Here is a 27,351-nt window from a genome sequence, read left to right as displayed (position 1 = left end):
GATCATCCTCAGAGGCCCTTCTCCAGGTGCCCCTGCTGAATGAGGTGGGGCAGGTAGCTACTAAGGAGACGGCTTTATCAGTGGAGGCACCCCAGTTGTGGAATGACCTCCCCAGAGGCTCCCTTGGTACCTGCATTGTGGTCTTTTTGATGTCAGGTGAAGGCCTTCTTATTTTCCTATGCTTTTTAGTTCTTCAGTTTTAAAAATTGTGTTAGTGCATTTTTAAATCTTTGTACTGCTGCTGGCTTTTATCCTGGGGCATTTCTACACCAGCCTAAAATCCTGCATTTAAAACAGGGCTTTCTGCTTCCATTTTAAATGCAGGATCACCATTGACTCCCTGTATCCTTCCTCCCACCCCTTCTCCCGTATCCGAGTCTTCCATTATCTTTCATTGATCTGGCTCCTCTTCTTGCCGCTCTAAGTCTTTCTTTTCACAGAGGAAACTGAAGCACAACACAGCAGGGTAATTTGATAGCTCATTGTCTGCGATCTATTTAAAAATGGAACAAAGTGCATTTAGTGCAGGAGACGCCCTGGAGGTTCATGCGTCATGTAAAGAGCCCGCAAACTTCTGTGAAGGAGCAATCTCAATCGCAAGATAAAAGCTCCGTGTGATGAAGCTCTTGGTTACTACTTTCGTTTTATTCTGTTTTAAACGTATGGTTTTATATTATGTTTTACTATTATATTTTCTGGTTTTAAGTTTTGTTTTGTAAACCACCCAGAGAGCCTTGGCTAATGAGCAGTATAGAAATGTAATAAATAAATGAACAATTATTCAGCCTTTGGAAAGACTTAAATAGGGTTTTTAAGTAGGAGAGAGAAGCTGTTCAGTGAACAGAGAGCAGGAAGCTATTTGAGACCAGTGGAGCATCCAGGGCTGGCCCTTGGGACCAAAGTCCAGGGCTCCACTGCCAAGGGGGCGGGGAATGACCACCCAGAGCGTGGCATGTGATGAGGGCATCAGAAGCAAATTCCACTGTATTCCTGTAGTTATGATGGTGCCATGATTTAAGTGAGCTAAAACTGCACATGCTCAGAGTTATTTGTGGCTGGCAAGCATTGTAGTATAAGGAATGCAGAAGCAGTTGTAAAGCATGTAGTGGTGGCTGAGGAGGAAGAGAGTCATAGAATCACAGGGTTGGAAGGGGCCTACATGACCATCGAGTCCAACCCCCCGCTCAATGCAGGAAGCCTGATCCCCAGGCGGTCACCCATCCAAGTACTAACCAGGGCTGACCCTGCTTAGCTTCCGAGATCAGACGAGATCAGGCACATCCAGCCCTTTGCTAGTTGTATGCTTCAGAATTGAAGTAATACACAAGGCCGTATAAAAGGAGCACCCATAAGGCCATGATGTCCAGGTCTAGAATTACCTAGCTGCACCAGTGTTTCAGACATCTGGAGTCCCATGGTAGAAGACCTCAAGGCAGCAGAGGGGGAGAGTCTCCTTTCAGCATTCCAAGACAATATCCTTAGAGGTTCTGGGGCAAAGCCCTACTGAGTCCTAGCTCAAATTAAGACTGAAGGGAAGGGGGGACCCGACTAACTGCATTGTCCATCTCTGGCAGCAAAATGTCTTGGGCCGCCTTGCCGACATATCCTTTTTTTTATGAAGGTACACAGCTGCTGCTGGAGACCTGCCTCCGCAATGATGTCTCATATTTTATCTATACCAGCACCCTTGAAGTGACAGGTCCAAACAATAGAGGTGACCCCATCTATGATGGCGATGAAGACACAGTGTATCAGATCACCAAAGGATTTCTCTATGCTGACAGTAAGAAAGAGGCAGAGAAATTTGTGCTAGAGATGGATAACCAATCGCTGAAGGATGGCAACACCTTTGTGACATGTGCTTTGAGGTCCATGTACATCTATGGAGAAGGGAGTACTTTCCTTCTGCAGCACCTTGACGAAAGCATCCTAAACAATCATGTCTTTTTGAGGATCTCTAGGAAAGAGGCTCTTGTAAATCCAGTCTATGTGGGGAACATTGCTTGGGCTCATATTCAAGTGGCTAAAGCCATGAGGGATCCCAAAAAAGTCAAGCAGATCCGAGGACACTTCTATTACATCTCCGACGATACTCCCCATCTAAGTTATTCAGACTTCAATTATGAGCTGACCAAGGAGCTGGGATTTGGCGTTGAATCCAAACTAGCTATGCCCCTGATGATGCTCTACTGTTATGCTCTGTTGCTGGAGATTGTAAGTTTCTTGCTCCGACCTTTTGTCAGATACATTCCCCCTGTCAATCGTCAGCTTCTGAACTTGCTCAATACCCCGTTCAGCTTTTCTTATAGGAAAGCCCAAAGGGATTTTGGCTACATGCCTAGGTACAAATGGGAAGAAGCCAAGCAGTATACCAGCCAGTGGATTGCTAAGATTACTCCACTGAGGACAGCCTTCCTGAAAAACAACACTATGTAAAACTGACCTCTGTGGCAACATAAACAGGCCATAAAAGCCAGAGCCAGATCCAAAGCCAAGGGGATGTGTGACAGGAGGCAATTGAGCACAGGCAGTAGGAAACCCATGTTCTGAAATGCCTGATTAAAAGAAAAGAAACATTTGGCTTGGTTGTGATAGGCTATTCTATTTACAATCAGAGAAGCTCACAAAGCTTCCTCTCTGATTCTTCACCATTTCTCATCTGCTCCTGTCGTCGTTCAACACCCCACTTCTAAGTACTGGAAGGATGGATGAGAAAACTGTCTGGGCCCCAAAGTTCTTGAGTTTCCTGCCCAGAGCTTCAAAGTCTGATGTGATTTCTTCGTAGCTCCGCTTGGCAGTATCATTTGTTCCCACATGGATGAGAAGAAAGGGATACCTGTCAGTGGGCTAATCTGTCCTCCTGGGAGACAGCATACCTGGCGAGTCCATGGGTCTTCGTGACATACTTGGGTTTCAATCCCACGCCACAAGGAGTCTCCCATAACTACTATTCTTCTTGTTGTAGGCCTTGGTTTCATTGCCTCTGCTTGACTGACCTTCAGCCTCTTGCTTGCTGTCGTGGGGGATCCCCTGTAATTCTTCATCTGCAGGCTGTTCTCCAGTCTCATTCTCAAGTACCTGGAAATGGTTCTGTAGTTCCGCTGCTTCCACTGGTGCACAGTGGCTTCTAGTTCTTCTGCTCCTGTCACCCTTTTCCAAGGAGTATCCTCTACTTCACTTTTCCTGGCCTCAGCATTTTCGTTTTCTGCCTCAGCTTGCTGTCACTCTTCTAGCTTCTGTACTTTGCTGCTGTAGTTCCACCATCCTGTCTAAGAACTCTTTGTCTTCCCTTATACCCTGGACGGTTGACACTCTCTGCTCCAGTCCTCTTACTTTTTCTTCCAACAGTGTAATCAACTTGCTTGCTTGTATAGCCCCTAGACCAGCTAGAGCAGCCTTCCTCTTCTTTGCTCAGCTAGGAGACATCTAGGCATAGGTCACCTGCAACCTTTTTCGAGCTAGCCTAATAGATAGTTTTACATATAAAGGCACACACACAACAAACCATTATGCAGTAATGGGTCTGGAGGTATCACATCTAGGATAAAGAGCCTTACAAAAATGAAGACTTGGACCCATATCTGAAAAAGAAGTAGTTTAGTTTCTGAAGGGGCAGGCTTCAAACCATCTGCTCTGTATTGCTCTTGCTGAACTCCTGTTAATTTAAGTAGACGATTATCACATTAGTTCATGAGCACATAATACACCTGCTTTCCTTTGCCTGGTAACATAATCCCCCTCCATTCTTGGAAGCCTCTCCATTGTTTTCAATGCAGCAACCTCAGCCATGAATAGATATTCCATCTTGTTAACTGTGAGAGAAACAGCTGACAATTGGAAGGCAATGGCTGTGTGTTCAATGACCTCTCAGAAATATAGCCCACCCCCTGGGCTGTGAGAATGGAAGGCCAACTGATCAAGAAGTGAGGGAAAAGAAGCTACTTTTTGAGCCAGCACCAACTACTGTAAAACAGGCATAGACATGGGGGATTGACAGAAAGCCTCATTTAATCCAGAAGGTTTGGGTTTTAAATTTTTTAATGATTGTTTGGGTTAATACTAAGCAACTGGTGACATCAGTTATAATATCAATTTAATGGTATAACTGAAGTCACTGCTTACTTCTACTGCCCAGCCCCTATATTGGGGGTAGACAATGCTGTGCCCACAAAAACACTGCACCAGTGGACACTTGCCCCTGTATCTGCAAAGTGCCCTGCTTATAACCTCTGATTTTTACATTTTTGATATTTAATTTTTTTAATGGGATGGCCAGGAGTGCTCCAAGGTCAAGGCTGGCCTCCTGCCATATTTATTCTCCTGAATGCCTCTGGGCCCCAAATACATTCTTGGGAAGATGGCAGGCAGCTAGAGGCCAGTGCTTCAGTTTGGAATGCTCCTGGGGAGGGGGGGACACCACTGACATTGCCCATAGGGGGGAAGCTTGGGGATAGCAATGGGAAACTGGGTGAGGGCTGGGTTTAATCTGATGGAGAGGAATCGGAGATCAGGGCTGGGCTGGGAGTGACTCACAGGAGTAGGGAGACCAAGGCTGGGGTGAGGGCTTGGGGAGTGCCCTGACATTGGGGAGGAGGAAGTAAGGAGGGTTGGGCTGTGGAAAGCAATGGGAGGAGTTAGGAAAGCCTGTGGAGTGAACCAATGGAGGGAGACAAAGTGGAGAAGGGATCTCGGTATGTGGCATGTGTGTACAACACAAGAGAAGGAAAGTGAGTTTGGAAGCAATTCTGAAAGTGAAATGAGTGACTGGGAAGAGTGGTTCTTGTGTGCTGCGAGTTTGTGAACAGGAAGGAGAGAGCTCTGAGTACAAAACAGTGTCTTTCTGTTCTGGGGCTCAGACCACATCTCTGCTATGTATTCAGGTTCTTGGGCAAACTACTTGTCTTTTAGCCACACCTGTTTGCCTTTCTGTGAAATTCGAATAATAGTGGGGTTGGAAGGGGCCTGTAAGACCACCAACCCCCTGCTCAGTGCAGGAATCCAAGTCAAAGCATCCCTGACAAGTGGCTGTCCAGCCTCATCTTGAATGCCTCCAGTGTGGGAGAGCCCACCACCTCCCTAGGTCATTGGTTCCATTGTCGTATTGCTCTAACAGTCAGGAAGTTTGTCCTGATGTTCAGCCGGAATCTGTCTTCCTGTAACTTGAGCCCATTATTCCATGTCCTGCACTCTGGGATGGTTGAGATCCTGGCCTTCCTCTCTGGGACCTTTCAAGTACTTGAAGGTACTTTGTGACTAGCCATGCTCACCTTGGCAGCCATGTGAACAGACACCTCACATGCCCATGACACTTTCTCAGAATTCCAGTTGTGTCCACTGACTCAAAACAGCTGGAGACCCATTCCCTTGATTTTCAAGTCAACAGTGTGCACCCCCCACCTTCTTTTTTTAGGCATCAGACTGTTTCTGCTGACCCCTGAACTATTAGGCTCCTGTATACACTTAAGCTTATACATTTTTTGTGACCTTTCAGTCATCCAATATGAATTATGGAATAATTCAACAGGCCATCCATGGTTTATGTAGCAATTGCGTGTGTTTGTTTAAATAGGTTTGAGGGCCATTTTATAGGACCAGTACAACCAAGTCGCAATTTTCCTAGAGTGGGACACTTCCTCATGCAGATGGGAGGGCGATGTGCTCGAATGCTCCCATGCTAAAAAAAACACCTCAAAAGAAAAATGTGACATGTGCATAAGGGGTATGGCAAGAAGTATTTGGCCTAGCTTTCTTTCCAATATACCATTTTTTTCTGTGTGGTAGGAGCAAAAGTGGTACAGTCCCAAAAATGTTTCACGTGATTTTGCTGATTCTATAAACTGAACCCTAAGTGATGTAAGCTAATAGAGCTGCTACCTATCTCTCTTCACCCTAGACTGCATAGGGTACAATCAGATTTTCATTGTCTGCTAAGTGCCTCTGAAAAGTTTCCAATTACTCATATGGAATTTCAACCAAAAAAACAGTCACAGGGATTAAAAATGGGATAACGGGTTTTTTCTTTTGTAAATGAGGTTTTTATTTCAAAGAAAAGGGTATTTAATGTATTATCATATCCCAAAACGGCTACATTTCAACCCACCCTCCTCACTGGTCCAGGTTTGGCTGAACTCCTGTAATAGCATCTATATGAGATTTTTTTTAATCCAATACAATAACTGGAGATTCTGTGTTAAAGAACAAGGGGAGTTCTCTACCTGCAGATAAAAAAGGCATTTCCAAAAACCATATTCAAGATAAATTACACAGCACACCTTTTGGCACCTGAATATAAAACACGTTTCACCAACTGTACTTCAGTCAATGTACTAGCAAGTTCCTATAAAACCCCATTCTTTGTCTATCCACTCCTTCCCCAACCCAAGTCATAAATCCACAAACTACATTCGCCCCCTCGCCCAGATGATCTGACCTGCAACTTGTAGCCTGCCTTCCTGTTGCTCAGGGAGTCACACAAGTGTTTCCTGCAGCATGCACATAAAGTGTACACAACATCCATAAGTGCATCTCTAAACACGCGTGTACGTGCATCTGGGAAGAATGTGGTCAGTGTTGCCAGACACATGCACATAGGTCTGTCATTCATAGTTTAAAACGGCGGTGGGAAACTTGTGGCTCTTCAGATATTTTGGCCTATAGTCCCCATCACTGGCTGTGCTGGCTAGGGCTGATGCAAGTTGCAGGCCAAAACACCTAGAGGGCCACAAGTTGCCCACCCTGTCGCTTTGGCAAATACTGTATTACACCAAGCCAACATGTTTGCTATGTAAAGCATGGAGCTGCCATCATCAGTACTGGGCTCTGTTCACTAGAGTGAAGGACACTTTACAATGAAGTTTCTTCTTTACTTCATTGGCCCACATAACTGTATCATTCATCAGCTCTTGTGGGCAAGGAAGCAATCCTCCTCCTGCTTTCCTATCCTATGTGAAGTCTGTGATGCTGTACAAGATGGGTTTTGTATCGGAAGCCTTTGCCACACTCAGCACACTTATATGGTTTCTCTCCCATGTGAGTTTTCCGATGCCTTATGAGATGTGAACTTTGTATAAAGCCTTTTCCACATTCAACACATTTATAGGGCTTTTCGCCTGTGTGGGTTCTCTGGTGCTGAGTAAGTGTTGAGAAATCACTAAAACGTTTCCCACACTCACTACATGCAAAGGGCTTCTCTCCCGTGTGGGTTCTCTGGTGATTAACAAGATGAGAGTTCCGACTGAAGCATTTCCCACACTCAGTACAAAGAAAAGGTTTCTCTCCTGTATGAATCCTCTTATGCGTAAAAAGGTGAGAGCTCACAGCAAAGTTTTCCCCACATTCACTACATATGTAGGGTTTCTCTCCTGTGTGAATTCTTTGATGTTTAATAAGGTCTGAGCGCCAGCTAAAGCTCTTGCTACATTCAGTACATTTATGAGGCTTCTCTCCCACTGGAGAGATCTCCGGCTGGACATTAAGGCTTGAATTCTTTTGGATAGTCTCTCCACATTCAGTGTAACTAAAAGCTTCTATTCCCACAGGAATCCCAGGTTGGGGAATGATGTCTTGAAGGATCCCCAAGCCACCTGCTGGATCAGTGGATTCATTCTGCTGCTGATTAGAGCAACTGTCTTGCCCTTTCTGATTCTCAAAGGCTTCTGTCTCACTGAGACTCTGAGAAGCATTTTGTTCAACTTGCAGGAAAATCTCATTCTGCTGCACATTCTCCAGATCACCTTGAGAAATCTCCTCCTCATACTCAATTGGAATCTCATAGTTTCCTAGAAGAGAGAGGTGTCAGACATGAGGGTTTAGACAAATAATATGAATCCCATTAAGTGCACCTGAAAGTTCTATTTATTCCCATTAGTTCCTCTAACTTGGAAATGTACATCTTTACCACAAGTACACAATCAATGTACAAAAACAATGGAAAGGATTACAGGAACAGTGTCAACTTGGCTATATTTTGAATTTTACTGTAGAGATCACCTTGAGAGATCAACAAACTGTCCCAGCAGTTGTGAGTTGAACATAGATGAGCTAGTGATGATAGTGGGAGAGATGATAGCACTCTTCAAGTATTTGAAAGGTTGTCACAGAGAGGAAGGCCTGGATGTCTTCTCGATCATCCCAGAATGCAGGACATGCAATAATGGGCTCAAGTTACAGGCATCCAGATTCTGGCTGAACATCCGGAAAAACTTCCTGACTGTTAGAGCAATACGACAATGGAACCAATGACCTAGGGAGGTGATGGGCTCTCCCACACTGGAGGCATTCAAGACAAGGCTGGACAGCCATCTGTCAGGGATGCTCTGACTTGGATTCCTGCATTGAGCAGGGGGTTGGACTCGAAGTCCTTATAGGTCCCTTCCAACCCTACTATTCTATGATTCTAGTTGTATTCGAAAAATACCTATCTGCCCATAAGGGAGGCATGCAGCTCCTTTTGGAACATGTAAAGGAAACTTTCCAGTCATAATAACCTTCCCCAGGTAAAGAGTGGTTTCAGCTCAAAATGTCTTGGGACTCACATGCTGAGACCTTGAATGGTTTTGTAGTGTAATAACGAATTATCCTGCACCCAGATGAATTGTTTTCTGCTGTGTTTAAGGAAGGCAACTCAAGAGATACTAGTTTTACTCCTTTTATAAACTCTGTCCCTTGACGGAAGAAAATGATATGGGTTTTTATCAGCCTTGTTTGAGTTTGACTTTAGATGAGGTGGAGAGGGACAAACATTCAGCGAAGACCTGGGTCTGGAAACCTGGGTCTCCACCAAATACCTGCAAAGTAATCAGGAAGGAGAAGGTGCAATTCGAAGCAAAGAAGCAGATGGTAGAAGTGGGTTTCTCAACCCTTTCCCTGCCTCTGCTTTTCCCTTATAACTCCCCACATAACCACTTTCCCCTGAATTGGGTCCCAGATGTATGCCACTACATAGAGAAAAGCAGGAGCGTGGGGAAAGATGGATGTAAGGGAAAAGTGGGGATTATATTTTATTAGACTACAGAATGCTGTATCTTTTTCAAATTGTTCATATTGTGGTTGACAGCAAGGTGGGTCTAAGGACCAGGGGTCCACAGTTTCTGGCTGGTCTTGCAGGTCAAGCCATAAATTGACGTTACCTCTTCCCTCCCCCACCCCCGTCAAGCTTTCCTGCCTAATAGAAAAACCGGCAGGGATCATGGATTGCTGGTTGCCACTGCCTGAAGGTGACCTAAGTGCCTTCAGGCAGCCATGTCCAACATTTTCACCACCATCCAGTACGGAAAATGCAATTGTTTGAGCAGAGGGGGAGAAAATGCTTACAAAGAGGACACATACAAACCTTAGTGATGAAAATTAGCAGAGACCTACAAGGAATGGTGATTCCAGACATGCCATGGATAAGGCAGGACCAGGAGTTATTTGACTGAAACCACCTTTGTGAACTGGTCAAATCTCTCTCTTACCTATGAAGTCAGAGGGGATTTCTCTTTCCGTAGAGTCTGGAAGCACAGATGCACACAATTCCTCTTCTGCTTCCATCCACAGATGTCAGATTCAGGAATCCTGCTCATTGCAAGATAGATAGTACAGTGAAATAAAACCTGAGTAAAAAGTACATATAGCTATTCAGTGATGGAAACTTCCTTCTGCTGGATGGCAGAAATTATCTCCCCAGCAGAAATTGCTGACCTGCCCCATTCTGGAAACTAGTGTTTCCATTCATTTCCAGTTGCTTTAAGAACGGCTAGCTCTCCACTGGACTAGTGGTAGGCCCACTGGCATGATAGGATATTGCCTCCTGAGTATGCCACTTCAAAATATCTTCCTTTTTGCCATGAAATCTATTTCAAACAAGATATGTGATTTAATTAGAAAAATATTTAATACATAGACAATGCACAATGTTATTATCCAGCACAAAATTCCATGGCAACAAGACGTCAGGAGTGCATTACATGAATCTCCCCAGAAGTACTTTTCACACTTCTCAACAAGAACTTTTTTTTTCTTTTAAAGTAGCTCAAGTGACATGAAAAGGCCTGTCAACTTAAATCCAAAGAATGCTTGATGCAATTGGTTCTACAATAAATATATACCATGGGCATCTGGAGGAACTCTTCCAGAGGGAGGCAAAGCTGCACAGCAGTTTGTGGTTGTAATTCGCCTGCAAAGCGTGCACAGCTATAACATACCTGTGTGCTTTCCTTGTGTGTGCTTTGTTGCTTAGCATCACATTCCACGATGAGAAGCCTGCACAGAGTGGCAGAAGATCCCATAAATTGAACAGCACTAATGTTGAAGGCTGTTATATTCCAGAAGCATCATGAATTCCAACAAAACTTTATTTGGAGTGAGGGATTTAAAAAGAACCCTAGGAACAAGAGAAAAAAAACCCAAATGCACAAACACAGTACAGCTGTCTTAAGAATTAACACTGTGCCGAATTTTTCGATCTATTTTCGACCATTTGTTGTGGGGTGGGGTGAAAAGAAATGGCACCCAAAAATTGTGGGAAGGGTTGAGAATTTCAGAGAAATTTCTCAGACTGCAGGGCTTCATTCAGTGCTTACCTTACTGTAAGGAGGTGGCAGGGCTCTTCCTTTTACCATTCCCACCGCGGTCTTTCTGTCCTTGCAGCTTCTCCAGCTGCCTGAACGTCTTAGAAACCACCCTAAAGGGCTTAGCCAGAACTTCCTCCGTTGGGGCTTCCTTGTGCTGCTGCCTGCACAGTGCCTGAAGGCTGAGAGAGGCATTTTGTTTTGCTTTGTTGTTATTAAAAGTCCTTTTAACAAGAAGACGAAGAAGAAGAACTCCTGGCTCAGCTTTCAGGCACTCAGCAGGCAGCTGCACTGGAAAGCCCTAAAGGAGGAAGTCCTGTTGAAGTCCGCTAGGGGGCTTTCAAAGAAGCTCAAGCAGCCAGAGAGGCTGTGAGGACAGAATAGGGGGAAAATGGTGAGAGCAGCACCCACAAAGCCCTTAGCCACCTCCTTACAGTATGATAAGCACTGAAGCCCTGTACAGAGAAGTGCTTGATCAGCATGTCTCCAAAATTCTCAGCATCCCAACGACAGAAAAACGACTGCCTCTTTGCAGGGAAACAAAGAGATTGCAATAGGGCAGGTGGGATTTCAGCACAGCACTATTAGGAATACCATATCGTATATTTTATGGCATCGCTGTCCATATCATAACACTGACAACTTCCCATGATTCGTCCTAGAATGATTTCCTTCATCTTAGAAACATTGGTGAACACTCCCTAGAACAGTCTCCCCCAAACTGGTGCTCTCCAGATGTTTTGGACTGCAACCCCAGCAATCCAGACCATTGGCCATGCTGGCCGGGGCTGATTAGAGTTGAAGTCCCAAACATCTGAAGGGCACAGGCTGGGGAAGGCAGCTCTAGAGAGTAACAGTGGAGTCTGTGGGCAGTGTCTTTAGCAGTGGAAGAAGAAATGAATCATAGAATAGGGTTGGAAGGGGCCTACAGGACCATCGAGTCCAAACCCCTGCTCAATGCAGGAATCCAAGTCAGAGCATCCCCAACAGATGGCTGTCCAGCCTCGTCTTGAATGCCTCCAGTGTGGGACAGCCCACTACCTCCCGAGGCAATGGGTTCCATTGTCATATTGCTCTAACAGTCAGGAAGTTTTTCCTGATGTTCAGCCGGAATCTGGCTTCCTCTAACTTGAGCCCATTATTCCATGTCCTGCATTCTGGGATGATCGAGAAGAGACCATGGCCTTCCTCTCTGTGACAACCATTCAAGTACTTGAAGAGCGCTGTCATATCTCCCCTCAGTCTTCTCTTCTCAAAGCTAAACATGCCCAGTTCTTTCAGTCTCTCTTCATAGGGCTTTGTTTCCAGTCCCCTGATCATCTTTGTTGCCCTCCTCTCAACCCTCTCCAGTTTGTCTGCATCCTTCTTAAAATGTGGTATCCAGAACTGGACACAGTACTCCAGATGAGGCCTAACCAGTGCTGAGTAGACGGGAACTAGTACTTCCCGGGATTTGGAAGCTATGCTTCTACTAATGCTGCCCAAAAGAGCATTTGCCTTTTTTGCAGCCACATCACATTGTTGGCTCATATTCAGCTTGTGATCGACAACAATTCCAAGATCCTTCTCACTTGTAGTGTTGTTGAGCCACATATCCCCCATCTTGTAACTGTGCATTTGGTTTCTTTTTCCTAGGTGCAGAACTTGGCATTTATCCCTATTAAATGTCATTCTGTTGTTTTCTGCCCAGTGCCCCAGTCTATCCAGATCACTTTGAATTTTGTTTCTGTCTTCCAAAGTATTAGCTATCCGGCCCAATTTTGTGTCATCTACAAATCTGAACAGCATTCCCTGCACTTCCTCCTCCAAGTCATTAATAAAAATGTTGAAGAGCACTGGGCCCAGGACTGAGCCCTGCAGTACCCCGCTCATTACCTCTCCCCAGTTTGAGAAGATCCCATTGATATGCACTGTTTCAGTCCGATTCTATAGCCAACTGTGGATCCACCGGATCGTTGTTTCCTCTAGCCCACTTTGAGCTAGTTTGCTCATCAGGATATCATGGGGCACTGTCGAAAGATTTGCTGAAGTCGAGGTATATTATGTCCACAACATTCCCACAGTCCACAAAGGAGGTTACTTGATCAAAAAATGAGATCAGATTCGTCTGGCAGGATCTGTTCTTGACAAATCCGTGTTGGCCTCGAGTAATCACTGCATTGTTGTCAAGGTGCTTACAGATAGATTGCTTTATCATCTGCTCCAGAATTTTTCTAGGGATTGATTTCAGAATTTTTCTAGGGATTGATGACTGGTCTGTAGTTCCCAGGTTCCTCCTTTTTACTGTTTTTGAAGATAGGGACAACATTAGCCGTCCTCTAGTCATCTGACACTTCACCTGTCCTCCATGATTTCTCAAACATAATTTAAGTTCTTCTGCCAGTTCCTTTATTACTCTAGAGTGCAGTTCATCTGGCCCTGGAGATTTGAACTCATTCAAAGTAATTAAGTGTTCCTTGACCATATGCCTATCAATCTCAAGCTGCAATCCTGCTCCTTCAGCCTATACTTTGCCTTTGCCAGGGGGGGTCATAGACCCTCTTTGGGGAGAAGACTGAGCCAAAGTACGAATTGAGCACTTCTGCCTTTTCTTTGTCATCTGTTATCATTTTGCCATCCTTATTTAATAGCTGAACCGCACTACTTTCCCTTAGTCTTCTTCTACAAACTGTGCTCAAACAGGTAAAAATAAATCAAATGATGATGGGAAGGAGTTGCAGCCCAAGATAGGTAAAGAGGTGGCATAGGAGCACATAGCCACTCTAAATGAATTCAAGTCTCCAGGGCCTGATGAATTGCATGCTAGGATACTAAAGGAACTTGCAGATGTAATCTCAGAGCCTCTGTTTATACTTTTTGAAAATTCTTAGAGAACAGATTAAGTGCTACAAGACTGGAGGTTGGCTAATGTTATACCTTTCTTCAAAAAGCAAGGGATGTGGGGAGAGGATCTAGGCAACTACCAATCAGTCAGCTTGACATCAATGCCTGGAAAGGTTCTAGAAGAAATCAAGCAGTCAGCCTGTGAACATTTAGAAAAAATGCTATGGACACAAAGAGCCAGCCCAAGTTTCACAGTAACAAATCATGCTAGATCAACTTTATTGCATTTTTGGATAGAGCTACTAGCCTTTGGATATGCTACAGATGTAGAATATCTTGATTTCATCAAAGCTTTTGACCATGTTTCCAATGATGTTCTCGATGACAAGCTGCTAAAATATGGCCTAGATGATACTACTGTTAGGTGGATCCTAGATGATTAATGGTCTGTACCCAAACAGTACAGCACCCCTTCATGGATCACTGCCTTGTTGGGGCGAAGGGGCTTGCATAACTCAGTGAAGCCATAAGCTATGCCGTGCAGGGCCACCCAAGACGGACAGGTCATGGCAGAGAGTTCTGACAAAATGTGGTCCACTGGAGAAGGAAATGGCAACCCACTCCAGTATTCTTGCCAAGAAAACCCCATGGAACGTATCACAAGGCTAAAAGAGATGACACCAGAAGATGAGCCCCTCAGGTCGGAAGGTGTCCAATATACTACTGGGGAAGAGCAGAGGGAATTTCCAAGTAGCGCCAGAAAGAGTGAAGTGGCTGGGCCAAAGCCGAAAGGATGCTCAGCTGTGGATGTGTCTGGGGGTGAAAAGAAAGTCCGATGTTGTAAAGAACAATATTGTTTAGGAACCTGGAATGTAAGATCAATGAATCAAGGTAAGCTGGAGGTGGTCAAACATGAGATGGCAAGACTGAACATCGACATCTTTGGAATCAGCGAACTAAAATGGACAGGCATGGGCAAATTTAATTCAGGTGACCATTATATCTACTACTGTGGGCAAGAATCCCTTAGAAGAAATGGAGTAGCACTCATAGTCAACAAAAGGGTGGGAAAAGCAGTACTGGGGTACTGTCTCAAAAATGACAGAATGATCTCAGTACAAATCCAAGGCAAACCATTCAACATTACAGTAATTCAAGTCTATGCCCCAACCACTGAGGCTGAAGAAGCCAAGGTTGATCAGTTCTATGAAGACCTACAACACCTTCTAGAACTAGCACCAAAAAAAGATGTCCTCTTCATCATAGGGGATTGGAATGCTAAAGTAGGAAGTCAAGAAATCACTGGGATAACAGGCAACCATGGCCTTGGTATACAAAATGAAGCAGGACAAAGGCTAATAGAGTTTTGCCAAGAGAACACGCTGATCATAGCAAACACTCTTTTCCAACAGCACAAGAGGCGACTCTACACATGGACATCACCAGATGGTCAATATCGAAATCAGACTGATTATGTACTTTGCAGCCAAAGATGGAGAAGCTCCATGCAGTCAGTAAAAACAAGACCTGGAGCTGACTGTGGCTCAGACCATGAGCTTCTTATTGCAAAATTTCGGCTTAAATTGAAGAACATAGGGAAAACCACTAAACCATTCAGGTATGACCTAAATCATATCCCTTATGAATATACAGTGGAGGTGAGGAATAGATTTACGGGATTAGACCTGATAGACAGAGTGCCTGAGGAACTCTGGACAGAGGTCCGTAACATTGTTCAGGAGGCAGCAACTCAATCCATCCCAAAGAAATAGAAATGCAAGAAAGCCAAGTGGCTGTCTGATGAGGCTTTACAAGTAGCTGAGGAAAAAAGGGAAGCGAAAAGCAAGGGAGAAAGGGGAAGATATACCCAACTGAATGCACATTTCCAGAGAATACCAAGGAGTGACAAGAAGGCCTTCTTAAATGAACAATGCAAAGATCGAGGAAAACAATCATGGCATCTGGCCCCAGCACTTCCTGGCATTTAGAAGGGGAAGAAATGGAAGCAGTGACAGATTTTATTTTCTTGGGCTCCAAGATCACCGCAGACGGTGACTGTAGCCATGAAATTAAAAGACGCTTGCTCCTTGGGAGGAAAGCTATGGCAAACCTAGACAGCATAGTAAGAAGCACAGACATCACCTTGCCAACAAAGGTCCGTATAATCAAAGCTATAGTTTTCCCAGTAGCAACGTATGGCTGTGAGAGCTGGACTATAAGGAAGGCTGAGCACCGAAGAATTGATGCTTTTGAACTGTGCTGCTGGAGAAGACTCTTACGAGTCCCCTGGACTGCAAGGAGGTCAAATCAGACAATCCTAAAGGAAATCAACCCTGAGTGCTCATTGGAAGGACAGATACTGAAGCTGAAGCTCAAATATTTTGGCCACCTAATGTGAAGAGAAAAGTCACTGGAAAAGACCCTGATGCTGGGAAAGATTGAAGGCAAAAGGAGAAGGGGATGGCAGAGGATGAGATGGCTAGATAGCATCACCGATGCAATGAATATGGGCTTGAGCACACTCCGGGAAAGAGCGCAGGACAGGAAGGCCTGGCGTGCTATGGTCCGTGGGGTCACGAAGAGTCGGACACGACTGAACGACTGAACAACAACCCAAAGAGTGCTCATCAATGGCTTATCAACCTGGACAGAAGTGACAAGTGAGCTGCTGCAGGGTTCTGTCCTGGGCCTAGTGTTGTTCACCCTGATTTGAGCAAAGGAGCTGAGGGGATACGTATCAAATCTGCAGATGACACTGAACTGGGTGGGGTGGTTAATAAGGCAGAAGCAGGATTCTAAATGGTTTGACAGGATGGAGAACTGGATCAAAACCATCAACATTCATTTCAACAGAGATAAATGTAAAGTTCTGCATTTAGGCTGGAAGAAGCAGTTGCACAAGTCCAAGATAGGTGATACCTGGCTTGACAGCAGTACATGTGAAAAGGATCAAGGGGTAGACCGCAAGCTAAACATGAGCCAGCAGTGTGATGCAGCAACTAAAAAAGCTAATGCAATTCTAGATTGTATCAACAGAAGTATAGTGTCCAGTTCACAAGAAGTAATGGTGCCACTCTGTTCTGCTTTGGTCAGATCTCACCTGCACTACTGTGTCCAGTTTGGGGCAGCACAGTTCAAAATGGGTGTCAACAAATATTAACATATCCTGAGGAGGACAACAAACATGGCAAAGGTCTCTACACCCAGTTCTATGAGGACAAACTGAAGAAGTTGGCAGTGTTTAGCCTGGAGAAAAGATTATTAAGAAGCAACATGATGGCCACCTTCCAATATCTGAATGGCTGTCACATAGACAGTGAAGCTAATTTGTTTTCTGTTGCTGCAGAGGGTAAAACCCAAACCAGTGGGTTCAAATGAGAAAGGATTTAGACTAAATATCAGGAAGAACTTCCTTATTCAGTAGTGGAACAGCCTGCCTCAGAAGGTGGTACACAAAGAAGGTGGTACACAAAGAAGGTGGTACCCTCTCCTTTGTTACTTTTTTTTTTTAAGCAGAGGCTGCACAGACACCTAGCAGGGATGCTGCAGTAATGGATTTCTGGCACTGGCAGAGGATTAGACTAGATGACCTTTAAGGTCCTTTCCAACTCTACGCTTTTGCCATTTTCCTGGCCACTGTGTCTGCTATAAGACCACAAAATCCTTTCAAAGTTGCAGCTTCCAAGAGAGCTTTGGGTTAACCACAGGACAATGCTGCCTAAATTATTTATTTGTTGATAACAGACATACTAAATGACAGGATGGTACTCAAATGATGTTTGGATGAGTCCATCTTACATGGCAGTGCCAAGGAGCTCCAAGTCCTGTAGTCTCATTTATGATGCTATCAGCTTTTGCTATCTGCAGATGTATAAACCATGTTTTAGTCTTTTTCTGGACCACTAAGAAAGACTTTGAAGAAAAAACAAGCATAGAACAAGATGGTCCTAGGAAGCCACCACATCTCGCATTTGATAATTGTGTATGTGCGTACTTTTAAAATATTAGTATCCATCTTGAGCTCTTGGGAAGGGGTAGGATAGAAATGGAACCAACTAATTAAACACAAGTTTTCCTGTTTAACATGTCAAGTTGTAATCAGAATGCAATGCAATGTTAAACCGAGAACTGCATTACCTGAATTACGTATGTTCTTACTGGCTTGGAACAAAAGACAACTAAGGGGGAATATGGTGACAGTACATAAACTTATGGATAGCATGGTGAAAGTGGGTAGAAAGAGATATTTCTTCCTCTCTCATAACACTAGAACTTGGGTTACCAAACTGTGTGCATTCAGCACAAAATAAAGTATTCTTCAAACAATACGTAACTAACTGTTGGAATCTGCTGCTGCAAGATGCAATAGTGGTCATTGGTTTAGATGACTTTAAAAGGAGACTATTATCTATTTGCTACATTTATACCCCAAGGTGCCCAAGGTGGCAAGCATGATTTTCCTCCTCTCCATTTTGTCCTCAAAACAACCCTGTGAGGTAGGATAGGCTGAGAGTCAGTGAGTAGACCAAAGTCACCCAGTGAGCATCAAGACTGAGTCTGGACTAAAACCCGGATCTCCCCAGCCCCAGTCCAGCACTCTGATCACTACACCACACTGGCTCTCCAGTGAGACAAATGCATGGAGGAGGACATTGCCTATTAATAGCTAGTAGGCATGACAGCTAAACAGAACCTCCAGGGTCAGAGGCAGGGTGCTAGGTTCAAACCATGTGGGAGGACTGTTGCCTTCATCCTCTGCTTTTGGGCTTCCATCAAGAATTTAGTTGGCCACCTTGGGAAGAGGAATGCTGGACTAGATGGACCTTTGGTCTGATCCATCAGGGCTCTTATAGTTTTAGTAACAATCAGCTCAGCTCCTTCATGGCCGAGGGATGAGGAGTCCAAAAGAAGGGCTTAACATCTTGTGGCCTGATTTGCAAACAGCTGAGATAAAAAGAAGCTCCCACCATACATCTTGCCAAACACAAAGCATTCTGTCATTATCTAGACACAAAGAGAAACCAAAAAGAAATGGCCAGCTGCCCCAGACATTGATGTTTAAAAGGATGAGCTAAAATGAAAGACAATGACCTGGCTCACACATAATGACAACCATGCTTTAATCAACAACCAGTTTAATTAACCATGATTTATTGAATCATGGGTTGTCATTACGTACAGTACCAGAACTATGGGTTAACTATGAACAACCCAAGAAGAGAAGCCATAGTTTATTACTGGGTTGTGAACTCTGCATTATTTAAACCATGGGTTGTTGTTACATGTGAACCCAGAATAATGGGATGTTCATGGGTTGTTTTGCCAGGCTACAGAGCCAGCAGGTAAGAGTGGTAAAAAAAACTCAGCCTCTTTACATGCCAGCACTGCAGTGCTGCAAAGGCAGTTGGAATACAGAATGGGAGATGGCAAAGGAGGAGGGAAATAACCCAGGGACTGAGAAAAGTAACCATGGTTTGTTCAATCGTCTGCCAGACAAACTCTGGATAGGGCAACAAACCATGGTTTAAGTAAGCCATGGGTTATTGTTACATGTGAACCAGACAATTCAGTTTCTAAATGGGAAGTAACAATGCATTGTGGAGCAATTTAAACATGAAAGGCATGATCTGGAGAAGCCTAAAGGTGCCTATAGCTGCAATCCTACACACACTTTCCTGGGAGTAAGCTCCAGCACTTCACTCTCCCACTGAAATGAATGGGACTTAACAGTATTTACTTTAACTTACATGTACAAGCTCTTACTATCGCCAAAGGTTATACAATTTTGGATGTTTGTTTTGGACTATCAAATAAAGCAAGATCTGTCAGGGCAAGGAAATTGAATTGATATTGTCTTGCTCTTTTCTGCACCTTTTCCAACTGTACAATATCCTTTCTGAGGTGCAGTGACCAGAACTGTACACAGTATCCCAAGTGCAGCTGCACCACAGATTTGTATAAGGGCAGCATGATATTGGCAGTTTTGTTTTTAATTCCTTTTCTAATTATGCCCAACTGCACTACCAAATGGCAGAAACCTGTCTGTATAGGCTGCTAACTGATCCGTTTCACTCTCCATCTTATTTTGATTAGCAAAAATACATCATTGTATTCAACAGCCGAGGTTCAACAGTGATCAACCCAACTTGGAACACCACACTGAATGATGTACAACAATAGAACTAGGGATTTTGATCACTCAGATGCTATGTACTAAGCAGGAGTTGTTAAGTGGTGAGCTGAGCAAAGATGATGAATCTTCCAACCAGCAGGGGGAACCAGCAGCCCATGTATTACTGACCCTCAAAAGTAGGGATGGCAGAGAATTCCGCCATGGATTCCAGTGAGGCCGGATTCTTTCGAATCCGGCCCCCATGGAATCCATGGCGGAACAGCCTCCTGTCCCCCTGCGGAATCCCCCTGGGACGGCACTTACCTGGGGCGGATGCAGCAGTTTCAGCGGCGGCGGCTGGTCTCCTGGCCGGCTGCGGCTGGGCTGCTACCGCCGCCATTGCCGTCCTTGCAGCCATGATAGGCTACGTAAGAATTTACGTAGCTTATCACGGCTAACCCCCCCCCCCAAAACCCAGCGTACACAAATGGCGGCGGCTACAGCGGCCGCCATTTGCATTCCCTATTTTTCGCCGTTCTAGCCTACGTAAATATTTATGTAGGCAATTACGGCGAAAAAAAGGGGAACACAAATAGCATAGTGGGCGCAATTTGCGTTCCTTTATTTTTCACCGTTCTAGCCTATGTAAATATTTACATAGGCTAGAACGGCGAAAAATAAAGGAACACAAATAGCGCCCACTACGCTATTTGCGTTCCCCTTTTTTTCGCCGTTCTGTCTTATGTAAATATTTACGTAAGATAAATCGGCGAAAAATAGGGAACGCAAATGGCGGCCGCCGTAGCCACCGCCATTTGCGTATGCTGGGTTTTTTTTTGGGGGGGTAGCCATGATAGGCTACATAAATTCTTATGTAGCCTATCATGGCTGCCTGGCTGGATGCAAATGGCGGCCGCTACAGCGGCCGCCATTTGTGTCCGCAGTAGTCTGTCCATGGCTGGAAATCCGGCTGCGGACGGCCCTGGCCGGCTGCTCCACGGCCTGGCCACGGAGCGGAGCTGGCCATCGAGGATTCTGAGGGGGAGGACCAGGATCGCCTCCCCCCCCATCGAGGATTCTGGGGGGAGGGGCGGAGTGCCTCCCCCCCATCCCCTCCCCACCACGAAAGATTCCGCGAAAAGGTATGTGAGTTTCGTACATCCCTACTCAAAAGGTGTTGGCTTTGGGTTTTTTTTTTAATCAACCCCACCAAATCATGAGAATAATAAAAAAGTGAGATGTTAAACATCTTTTTTTTCTCTTGGCCTCTAGTTCTTGAACCTCTCTAGCTTAAGTCTGAACTACAGCTCACCAGGAGATTCATAGCTCTGCTCCTGGGACATATTTGTAATGGCAGAACTAAAACCTGGAGCATGAGAAGCAATAAAGAACAGAGTGCCTTTTCCTCACTGTGAATAACCACATCCAGGCCTCACACATCTTGAAGCAGAGAAAAGGAATAAATTGACAGTTTTCAGAGGAGACAGACCTAAAACGTAGTGTCCTCACCAAGGATCTACATTGGGACCAGTGCTTTTTAACTGGATCATAAATTATGTGGAATTAGTGAATGGTCTGGAACAGTAAAATGGTAAACTTTGCTAATTACACCAAAGTATTTATTTATAAATTTATTTGTAATTAATTAATTGATTGATAAAATTATTCAGAATGGTGACAAAACAGGACTGCAAAGGGCTCCAAATGGGTATCTCCAAATTGAGAGAATGGGCAACTATATGTAAGTATAAAGGGCAAAACAAACCAAAACCCTAGCTTCAGATATGATGGGGTCTGAACTGGCAGGCACTAGCGGGAAAGATCTTGGGGGTGGGTAACTCAATGAAAACGTTAACCCAGTGTGCAACAGCTGTGGGGGGAAAAAATCTATGCTAGAAATGGTTAGACACAAAGTAGTTCTTCCACTATGAGAAACAGGGTATTGGTCTAGATAGACCTTTGACTTGAACCAGCAGAGCGCTTCTTATGTTTTTATGAAATCAGAAATAATAGTTTCCACCTCAGAAGTATGATTTCCAAGAAGGCTGGAGCACTTGCAACTCTGTTCAAATATCAAGCACTGCCTCATAGAGGAAATGCCTTCCTGAGAGTGGTTAGCAAGGGAGGAAGGCGCCCACTGGAAGGCACTACCTCTCAGTCCCCAGTGGAGAAAAAGACTGTGGTGAGGAGGAAGCCAGCCAAAGTAAGATGCAGTGGGCTTGGCTTAAACAAGAACCTTGTGCTCCCTGTCCTCCCCTCCATCCAGACCCCACTGCCCTCCTGTACCCTGTTATTCACATCTTGGAGTAGCAGCTTGGCTGAACAGAAATCTGGCCCTATGAGGAGCCCCATGTTTAACTGGGGGGAAGTGAATGCCGCAACTGGTCTGACTCAGTGTAAGGCAGCTTCATACGATCAGGTCCCCTGAACCTCTAATCAAATATCTCTTGGTTGAATATTTGGTTCCAAGCAGTATGGTGTGAAGGGAAAAATATCACTAACAGTGAAAGACAATGGCCACATTAGACTGATAGTGTGAAACAGTATTTGGACCTCATTTCCTTACACAACAGACAGCCATCTCCTATCCCAAATAATCAATGTAACTGACAACAAGGCCATTCAGACAACATGCTAACCCACATTCAGTTGTTGAGTGTGGGTCGTTTGTTGAACAGTGGGTTAGCGTGTTGTCTAAACGTCTGCAGGTTGGCTTGTTAACCATGCAGTGTGGCTAGTTAACCACCCAGAACAACCCAACAACAAACCATGGGTTCTCAAGGTGGCTTGTTCAAGAAAATAAGCCACCTTGCATGGTTAACAAGCCACCCTGCAAATGTTCAGACAACACGCTAACCCATGGTTCAACCAACAACCCACAGTTCAACAACAACTCACACTCAACCACTGAGTCTGGGTGAGCTTCTTGTCCAAGCAGCCCCAATGTTCTGATTGTAGCTCATTTTGACAGCTTTTGCTGCAGATTTTCTGAAATGAATGAATGATAACAAAGTCAACTGATCACATTTTAGTTGAATAGCCAAATACCCAACAGTACCTTCAGAAGTTGTACCCATGTGTGAAAGGTTTTTATACATTTCTTATATTTCAGATAGAATATCTTAGTTTACATGGAACTTTACACAAGAGTCTAACTCCAATGAGCATACCTTGATCTTTCAAATCTAATGTGAGAAATGGCTCCAAGCCTCAGTGTGGGCAAGCCAAAATCTTTGCAGTCCTATTGTTGTGAAATAAGTTCATGTGTCGGTCCCCTGAATGGTTCAGTTCAGGGACCCCACACAAGTTTGGCAGACACAATTGCTTGACCTAGCCAACCCCTGTGCAACCTGAACACATTGATCTATTCACAAAAATAAAGGTTCATGTGGATGTCCTCCACAAGGTAACTAACAACATTACTTTGTGAAAATACCAAGTCAAATAAAATAAGGTTGTATGAATCCACCTGCTGAAGTTCACAGCCTTAAATCACCAAGGTGTGTGCAGTTCAAACATATATTTGTATGCACAGTAAGAAAACAATGGACTTCTTACACATTATTTAATGTGTAATTAATGTGTAAGAAGTGTGGGGCCCTTCTCCGTGAGCCCCTGCCAAAGGAAGTGAGGCGGGTGGCTACAAGGAGGAGGGCTTTTTCTGCTGTGGCACCCGGCTCTGGAATGAGCTCCCTAGTGAGGTTCGCCTGGCACCTGCATTGTATTCCTTTCGGCACCAGGTGAAGACCTTTTTATTTTCCCAGGCATTTTAGCATTTTAGCTTTCTAAATTTTTAGCTTTGCTGTTTTAAATCTGTATTTTAAACTCCTGCACTGCTGCTAGGTTTTATTGTGGTTGTATTGTTATATTGTGGATTTAATGTTCTATATATTTTAAATTGTTTTATTGTGTGTTGTTTGGTTTTAATTTTTGTGAACCGCCCAGAGAGCTTCGGCTATTGGGCGGTATAGAAATGAAATAAATAAATAAATAAATAAATAACCACAGGTTATTTTATTCATTAATTCAAACCTGGATTCCCCACCACCACACCACATAGTTTTTCTCTGTCAGAGAGAGCGATCCTATGCCCCTAGACAGGGTGTAGATGGCATCTTCCTCCTGTCTGTCCTGAAATATAATGCATTACGGTGATCAGGATAGGCATGGCCTGAATCGAGATAACGGGCTTTCATCCCACTACTAATGTTAATTAATTTACCAGTGCCAGGATGCTTGTGTTATTATCAGCACTGCTTTGAGAATATCCGCTGTGCTTATTTTACATACACTTATGCTTTACTGTAATTCTCAGTCAGTATGTTTTACATTTCATTTCAGTCTGACCTCACTGTTAACATCTCCCTTTCTACAATCATTATTTATTTTATTTTTTAATTACATTTATATCCAGCCTTCTTTCCTCTTGAGGTACCCAAGGCAGTGTACATAATCCTCCATTTTATCCTCACAACCCACCTGTGAGGTAGTTTGGGCTAACAGTCTGTGACTGGCCCAGAATTACCCAGTGAGCTTCAATAGCCAAGTGGGACTAGAACCCGGATCTTCCAACTCCTAGTCCAACACTTTAGCCACTACAACACACCACCACACTGGCTCTCTCTACAATCATGCATATATACCTGCCAACGTATGATAACACTTCATGCATCTGATGAAGTGGACTCTAGTCCATGAAAGTTTATGCTGTAACAAGTGTTAGTTTTTAAGTGAATGCACTGGCACAATTGTGCAAATCCAGCATTAAGAAAATCATCATTGCCACCCACCACCTCTCTTCCCTGTAGTTCATTGGAGGAGTAATGGTACACATACAAGGAACCTATAAAGCAATAGCTTTGGTATGGTGTACGCCAGAAGTAGCAAGATTTGTGATGTGGGTTTTCCAGAAAATTTTGAATTGGGCTAATTTATACAGGGTAATTTGCACTGGAAAATTTTCTGATGCTCTAGAACAAGCCTTCCCCAACCTGGTACCCTGCAGAGGTTTTGGACTTTATCTTCTGTTAGTGCTAGCTAGTATGGTCAGAGGTCAAGGATGCTGAGAGTTGTAGTCCAAAACATCTAGAGCACACCATGTTAAGAAAGGCTGCCCTAGAGAGTGATCCAATTTAGCATGTTTATTTTATTTTTGTTTAGTAAAAAAAAAAAAGTGAAAAAGTACTCCATGTTAAGTTTTTGTTCATACACCAGGGGTGGGCAGAAGGTAGAACTCCAAACATTTTGGACTTCAACCCCCAGAAGCTCCTGCCAGCACATCTCTCAATATGAACCCACCATTATGACACTGAAAGATAAGGTTCATAGTTTGTGATGCAGCGGATTGAAGATTTAATAATACCTGCAATGTTTGGAAGAGTGCTGTGTAGGTATAATCCGCAATTGGATTTATATTTGGATATTTGGTTTGCTTTTAGATATAATCCTTTTTTTCTTTTCTTCTTCTTTTGCTATCCTCTCTCTTTTTTCTCCTCAGAAAACTGTATTGTTGGAAACTAAAGATTCTGATTATGTTGTTGGTATTGTTTATTTCATTTATAAAAATAAAATAAAAATAGATTAAAAAAATGAACCTACCCAAACACTACAATCAACATCTCAGGCCCTCCTTCAAGTACCTCTTACGAGGGAGGCTCAAAGGATGGCAACAAAGGGAAGAGCCTTGTTGGTGGTAGCTCCCCAATTGTGGAACGCTCTCCCCGCTGAGGTCTGCCTAGTACCAACATTGTCAAATTTTCAACACCAGGTTAAGACTTTCCTCTACTCCTAGGCATTTGATGGCATACGAAGGGTTTTTTTTTTAATGACCATTGTTTTATCAGGTCTTATTGTAACTGCTGTGTAGCTGTTTTAAATTGTTTTTAAATTCTGTATGTTAAAGATTTTATATTATGTTTTTCGTATGTTGTATTTGGGGAGTGTAATATTTGTGAACCGCCCAGAGAGTTTTGGCTATTGGGTGGTATAGAAATGAAATAAATAAGCTGAAGTCCAAAACATCTGGAGATCTACTTTCTGCTCTCCTACAAAACACCACACCATATGTATTTGACCTGAAATACTGGAGGGTAAAAATTAAAGCATACTATGTGATTTAAGTGTTATAGTTATGTAGAAATTGTACTGGAGAATACTTGTAGAACTTTAAAACAATGGCATATACCCTTTCATTTAGATTTAAGAAAAAAACCAAAGGTACTGGGAAGTGTTGACACCCTAATACATTTTAGCAACCCAAAGAACTGTGTATAATATACTAATAACCACTCATCTATTTCAACTTGTACATGTACAACCATTAAAAAACAATACAATACATAATCATTCCTGATGAACTGTTTGTGGTTTTTATTCCCCACCCCCACTACTAAATCACAGGAACAGGAAGCTGCCTTACCCTAAGTTAGACCACTGGTCCCTCTAGCCCAAAGTTATCTACACCGAATAGCAGCAGCTCTCCATGGTTTCCGGCAGGAGTTTTCCCAGCCCTACCTGGAGGATTCTGGGGACTGAACCTGGGACCGTCTTCAAGCAACGCATGTGCTCTGCACGGCCCCTTCCCTTTTCATTTGCGGGAGCACTGCCGTCGTTGCCACTCTGTCGGATTCCACAGGAATACATGGAGATGCCTTATAGCGAGTCAGACCCAGTACTGGGGGCGCTGACTAGCAGCGGCTCTGCGGGGGTTTAGGCAGGAGTTTTTCCAGCCCAAGCTGGATCACACCTGGGAACTTCGACATGAAGAACATTAATTACAGCTTCCTAACTACCAAGCTCACCTAATATTGTACTTTCAAATAAAGCACCGGAAAATTCCCCAGAACAAATCCTTTTCTGTGGGGGGAAACTGCCCCATATCACTGGACAAGATTGGCTTGTTGGACGAAAGATGACTGATCAGAGGCCGGCCGGTGCTGGACCTCCTCTGGCCCATATGACTAACCCCAAGGTATTGTATGGCATTCGGGGCAGGGTACCAGCCGGGGTTGCCGGGTCTCCTACGGTTCTGATCCTGAAAGGCTGGGGAGGAGCCTGAGAGCTACTGGGGCGGGGGGGCTGGAAGATCAGGGCAGCTAAGTGGAATGGTGCCTCAGGCTGGCTGCCGGTGAAAAAGGGTGGGCAGGAGCGAGTATAGCAAAAGCTCGCCGATGCCGGCCACGAACAGCCCGTCCCTTTGGCTCTGCCCCCTCGCCCCGACACTTCATCCCCGCTCCTGGAGACCCAGAGCCCGCTGAAGTCCTGCTGACACCTCCCAGCCACGGGGGAGCGCGCGTGTGGCGTTCCTCCCCGTCTGGAAATGCTGCGGTCCGGTCTCCCGCCCCTCCATGCCATTTACGAGTCCCGGGTGAGCCCTGCTGGAAGCCGCTCAGCCCCAGCGGAGGACGAGAAGCCGCCCGCCGCTCCCCAAGCCGCTGTCTTTGGGGGGGCCACGCGCGGGCAGCCTACGAAGGGCGGAGAGCGGCACAGGGGCCTCCTGCCACGAACATCTGAGAACCACCTGTGTGGGCAGGCGCCCGGCAGCTCTGCCCCGGAGCGGCAACCCGCGGCAGGCAGTTCCGCTCGTCCCGAGGGCAGCAGCCCCCGCCGCCGGGCCCGGTCGCGCGGCGGGACTGCCGGCTTCAGCCGCCGAGGCGCTGTCCGCGTGCCAAAGCGGAGCTTCCCGGCGCTCCAGCGCGGCCGCCCCGGCCCAAGAGCGGCCGCCTGCCAGCCCCGTGAGCAGCCCGGGACGCCCTCCTACCTCTTCCTCCTCGGCTCCGCCCCGCCGCCGCAGGCCCGGAGGAGAGACAAAGGCCGGGTCGGCCGAGGGGATTCGTCCTCAGCGCCGCGCCGCGCCCGCCCCGCCCC

At 44.9% G+C, this 27,351-nt stretch overlaps 2 protein-coding genes across 9 annotated transcripts in view; one reads left to right on the top strand and one right to left on the bottom strand.

The window, feature by feature from the left end:
- The window catches only part of LOC146352957 (3 beta-hydroxysteroid dehydrogenase/Delta 5-->4-isomerase-like), a 16,851-nt gene extending 9,760 nt beyond the window's left edge, over window positions 1-7,091 (top strand). Inside the window, exon 4 of the mRNA XM_084835252.1 lies at window positions 1,622-7,091. Within this exon, the coding sequence (XP_084691378.1) occupies window positions 1,622-2,436 (815 nt within the window). The 3' untranslated portion in view covers window positions 2,437-7,091. The remainder of the gene's footprint in view (window positions 1-1,621) is intronic.
- Window positions 5,893-27,351, bottom strand: ZNF697 (zinc finger protein 697). 8 transcript variants are annotated; one of them, XM_084835256.1, is made up of 5 exons: window positions 27,245-27,351; window positions 22,384-22,473; window positions 10,185-10,363; window positions 9,456-9,555; window positions 5,893-7,778 (listed from the first exon to the last, which is right to left on the bottom strand). In XM_084835256.1, exons 4-5 carry the CDS (start codon window positions 9,529-9,531, stop codon window positions 6,937-6,939), a joined length of 918 nt encoding a protein of 305 aa, XP_084691382.1. In that variant the 5' UTR covers window positions 9,532-9,555; window positions 10,185-10,363; window positions 22,384-22,473; window positions 27,245-27,351; the 3' UTR covers window positions 5,893-6,936. The 8 variants fall into 8 exon arrangements, with proteins under 8 accessions (XP_084691382.1, XP_084691380.1, XP_084691379.1 ...); XM_084835254.1 differs by lacking the exon at window positions 22,384-22,473 and having other exon boundaries at window positions 27,005-27,351; XM_084835253.1 differs by lacking the exon at window positions 22,384-22,473.

The sequence above is a fragment of the Heloderma suspectum genome, chromosome 2 (genome assembly GCF_057233095.1).
Source record: "Heloderma suspectum isolate Gila_16-S chromosome 2, 16-S_ref, whole genome shotgun sequence".
NCBI classification, from domain to species: Eukaryota; Metazoa; Chordata; class Lepidosauria; order Squamata; family Helodermatidae; genus Heloderma; species Heloderma suspectum.
This window is presented reverse-complemented; position numbering and strand designations above follow the sequence as displayed.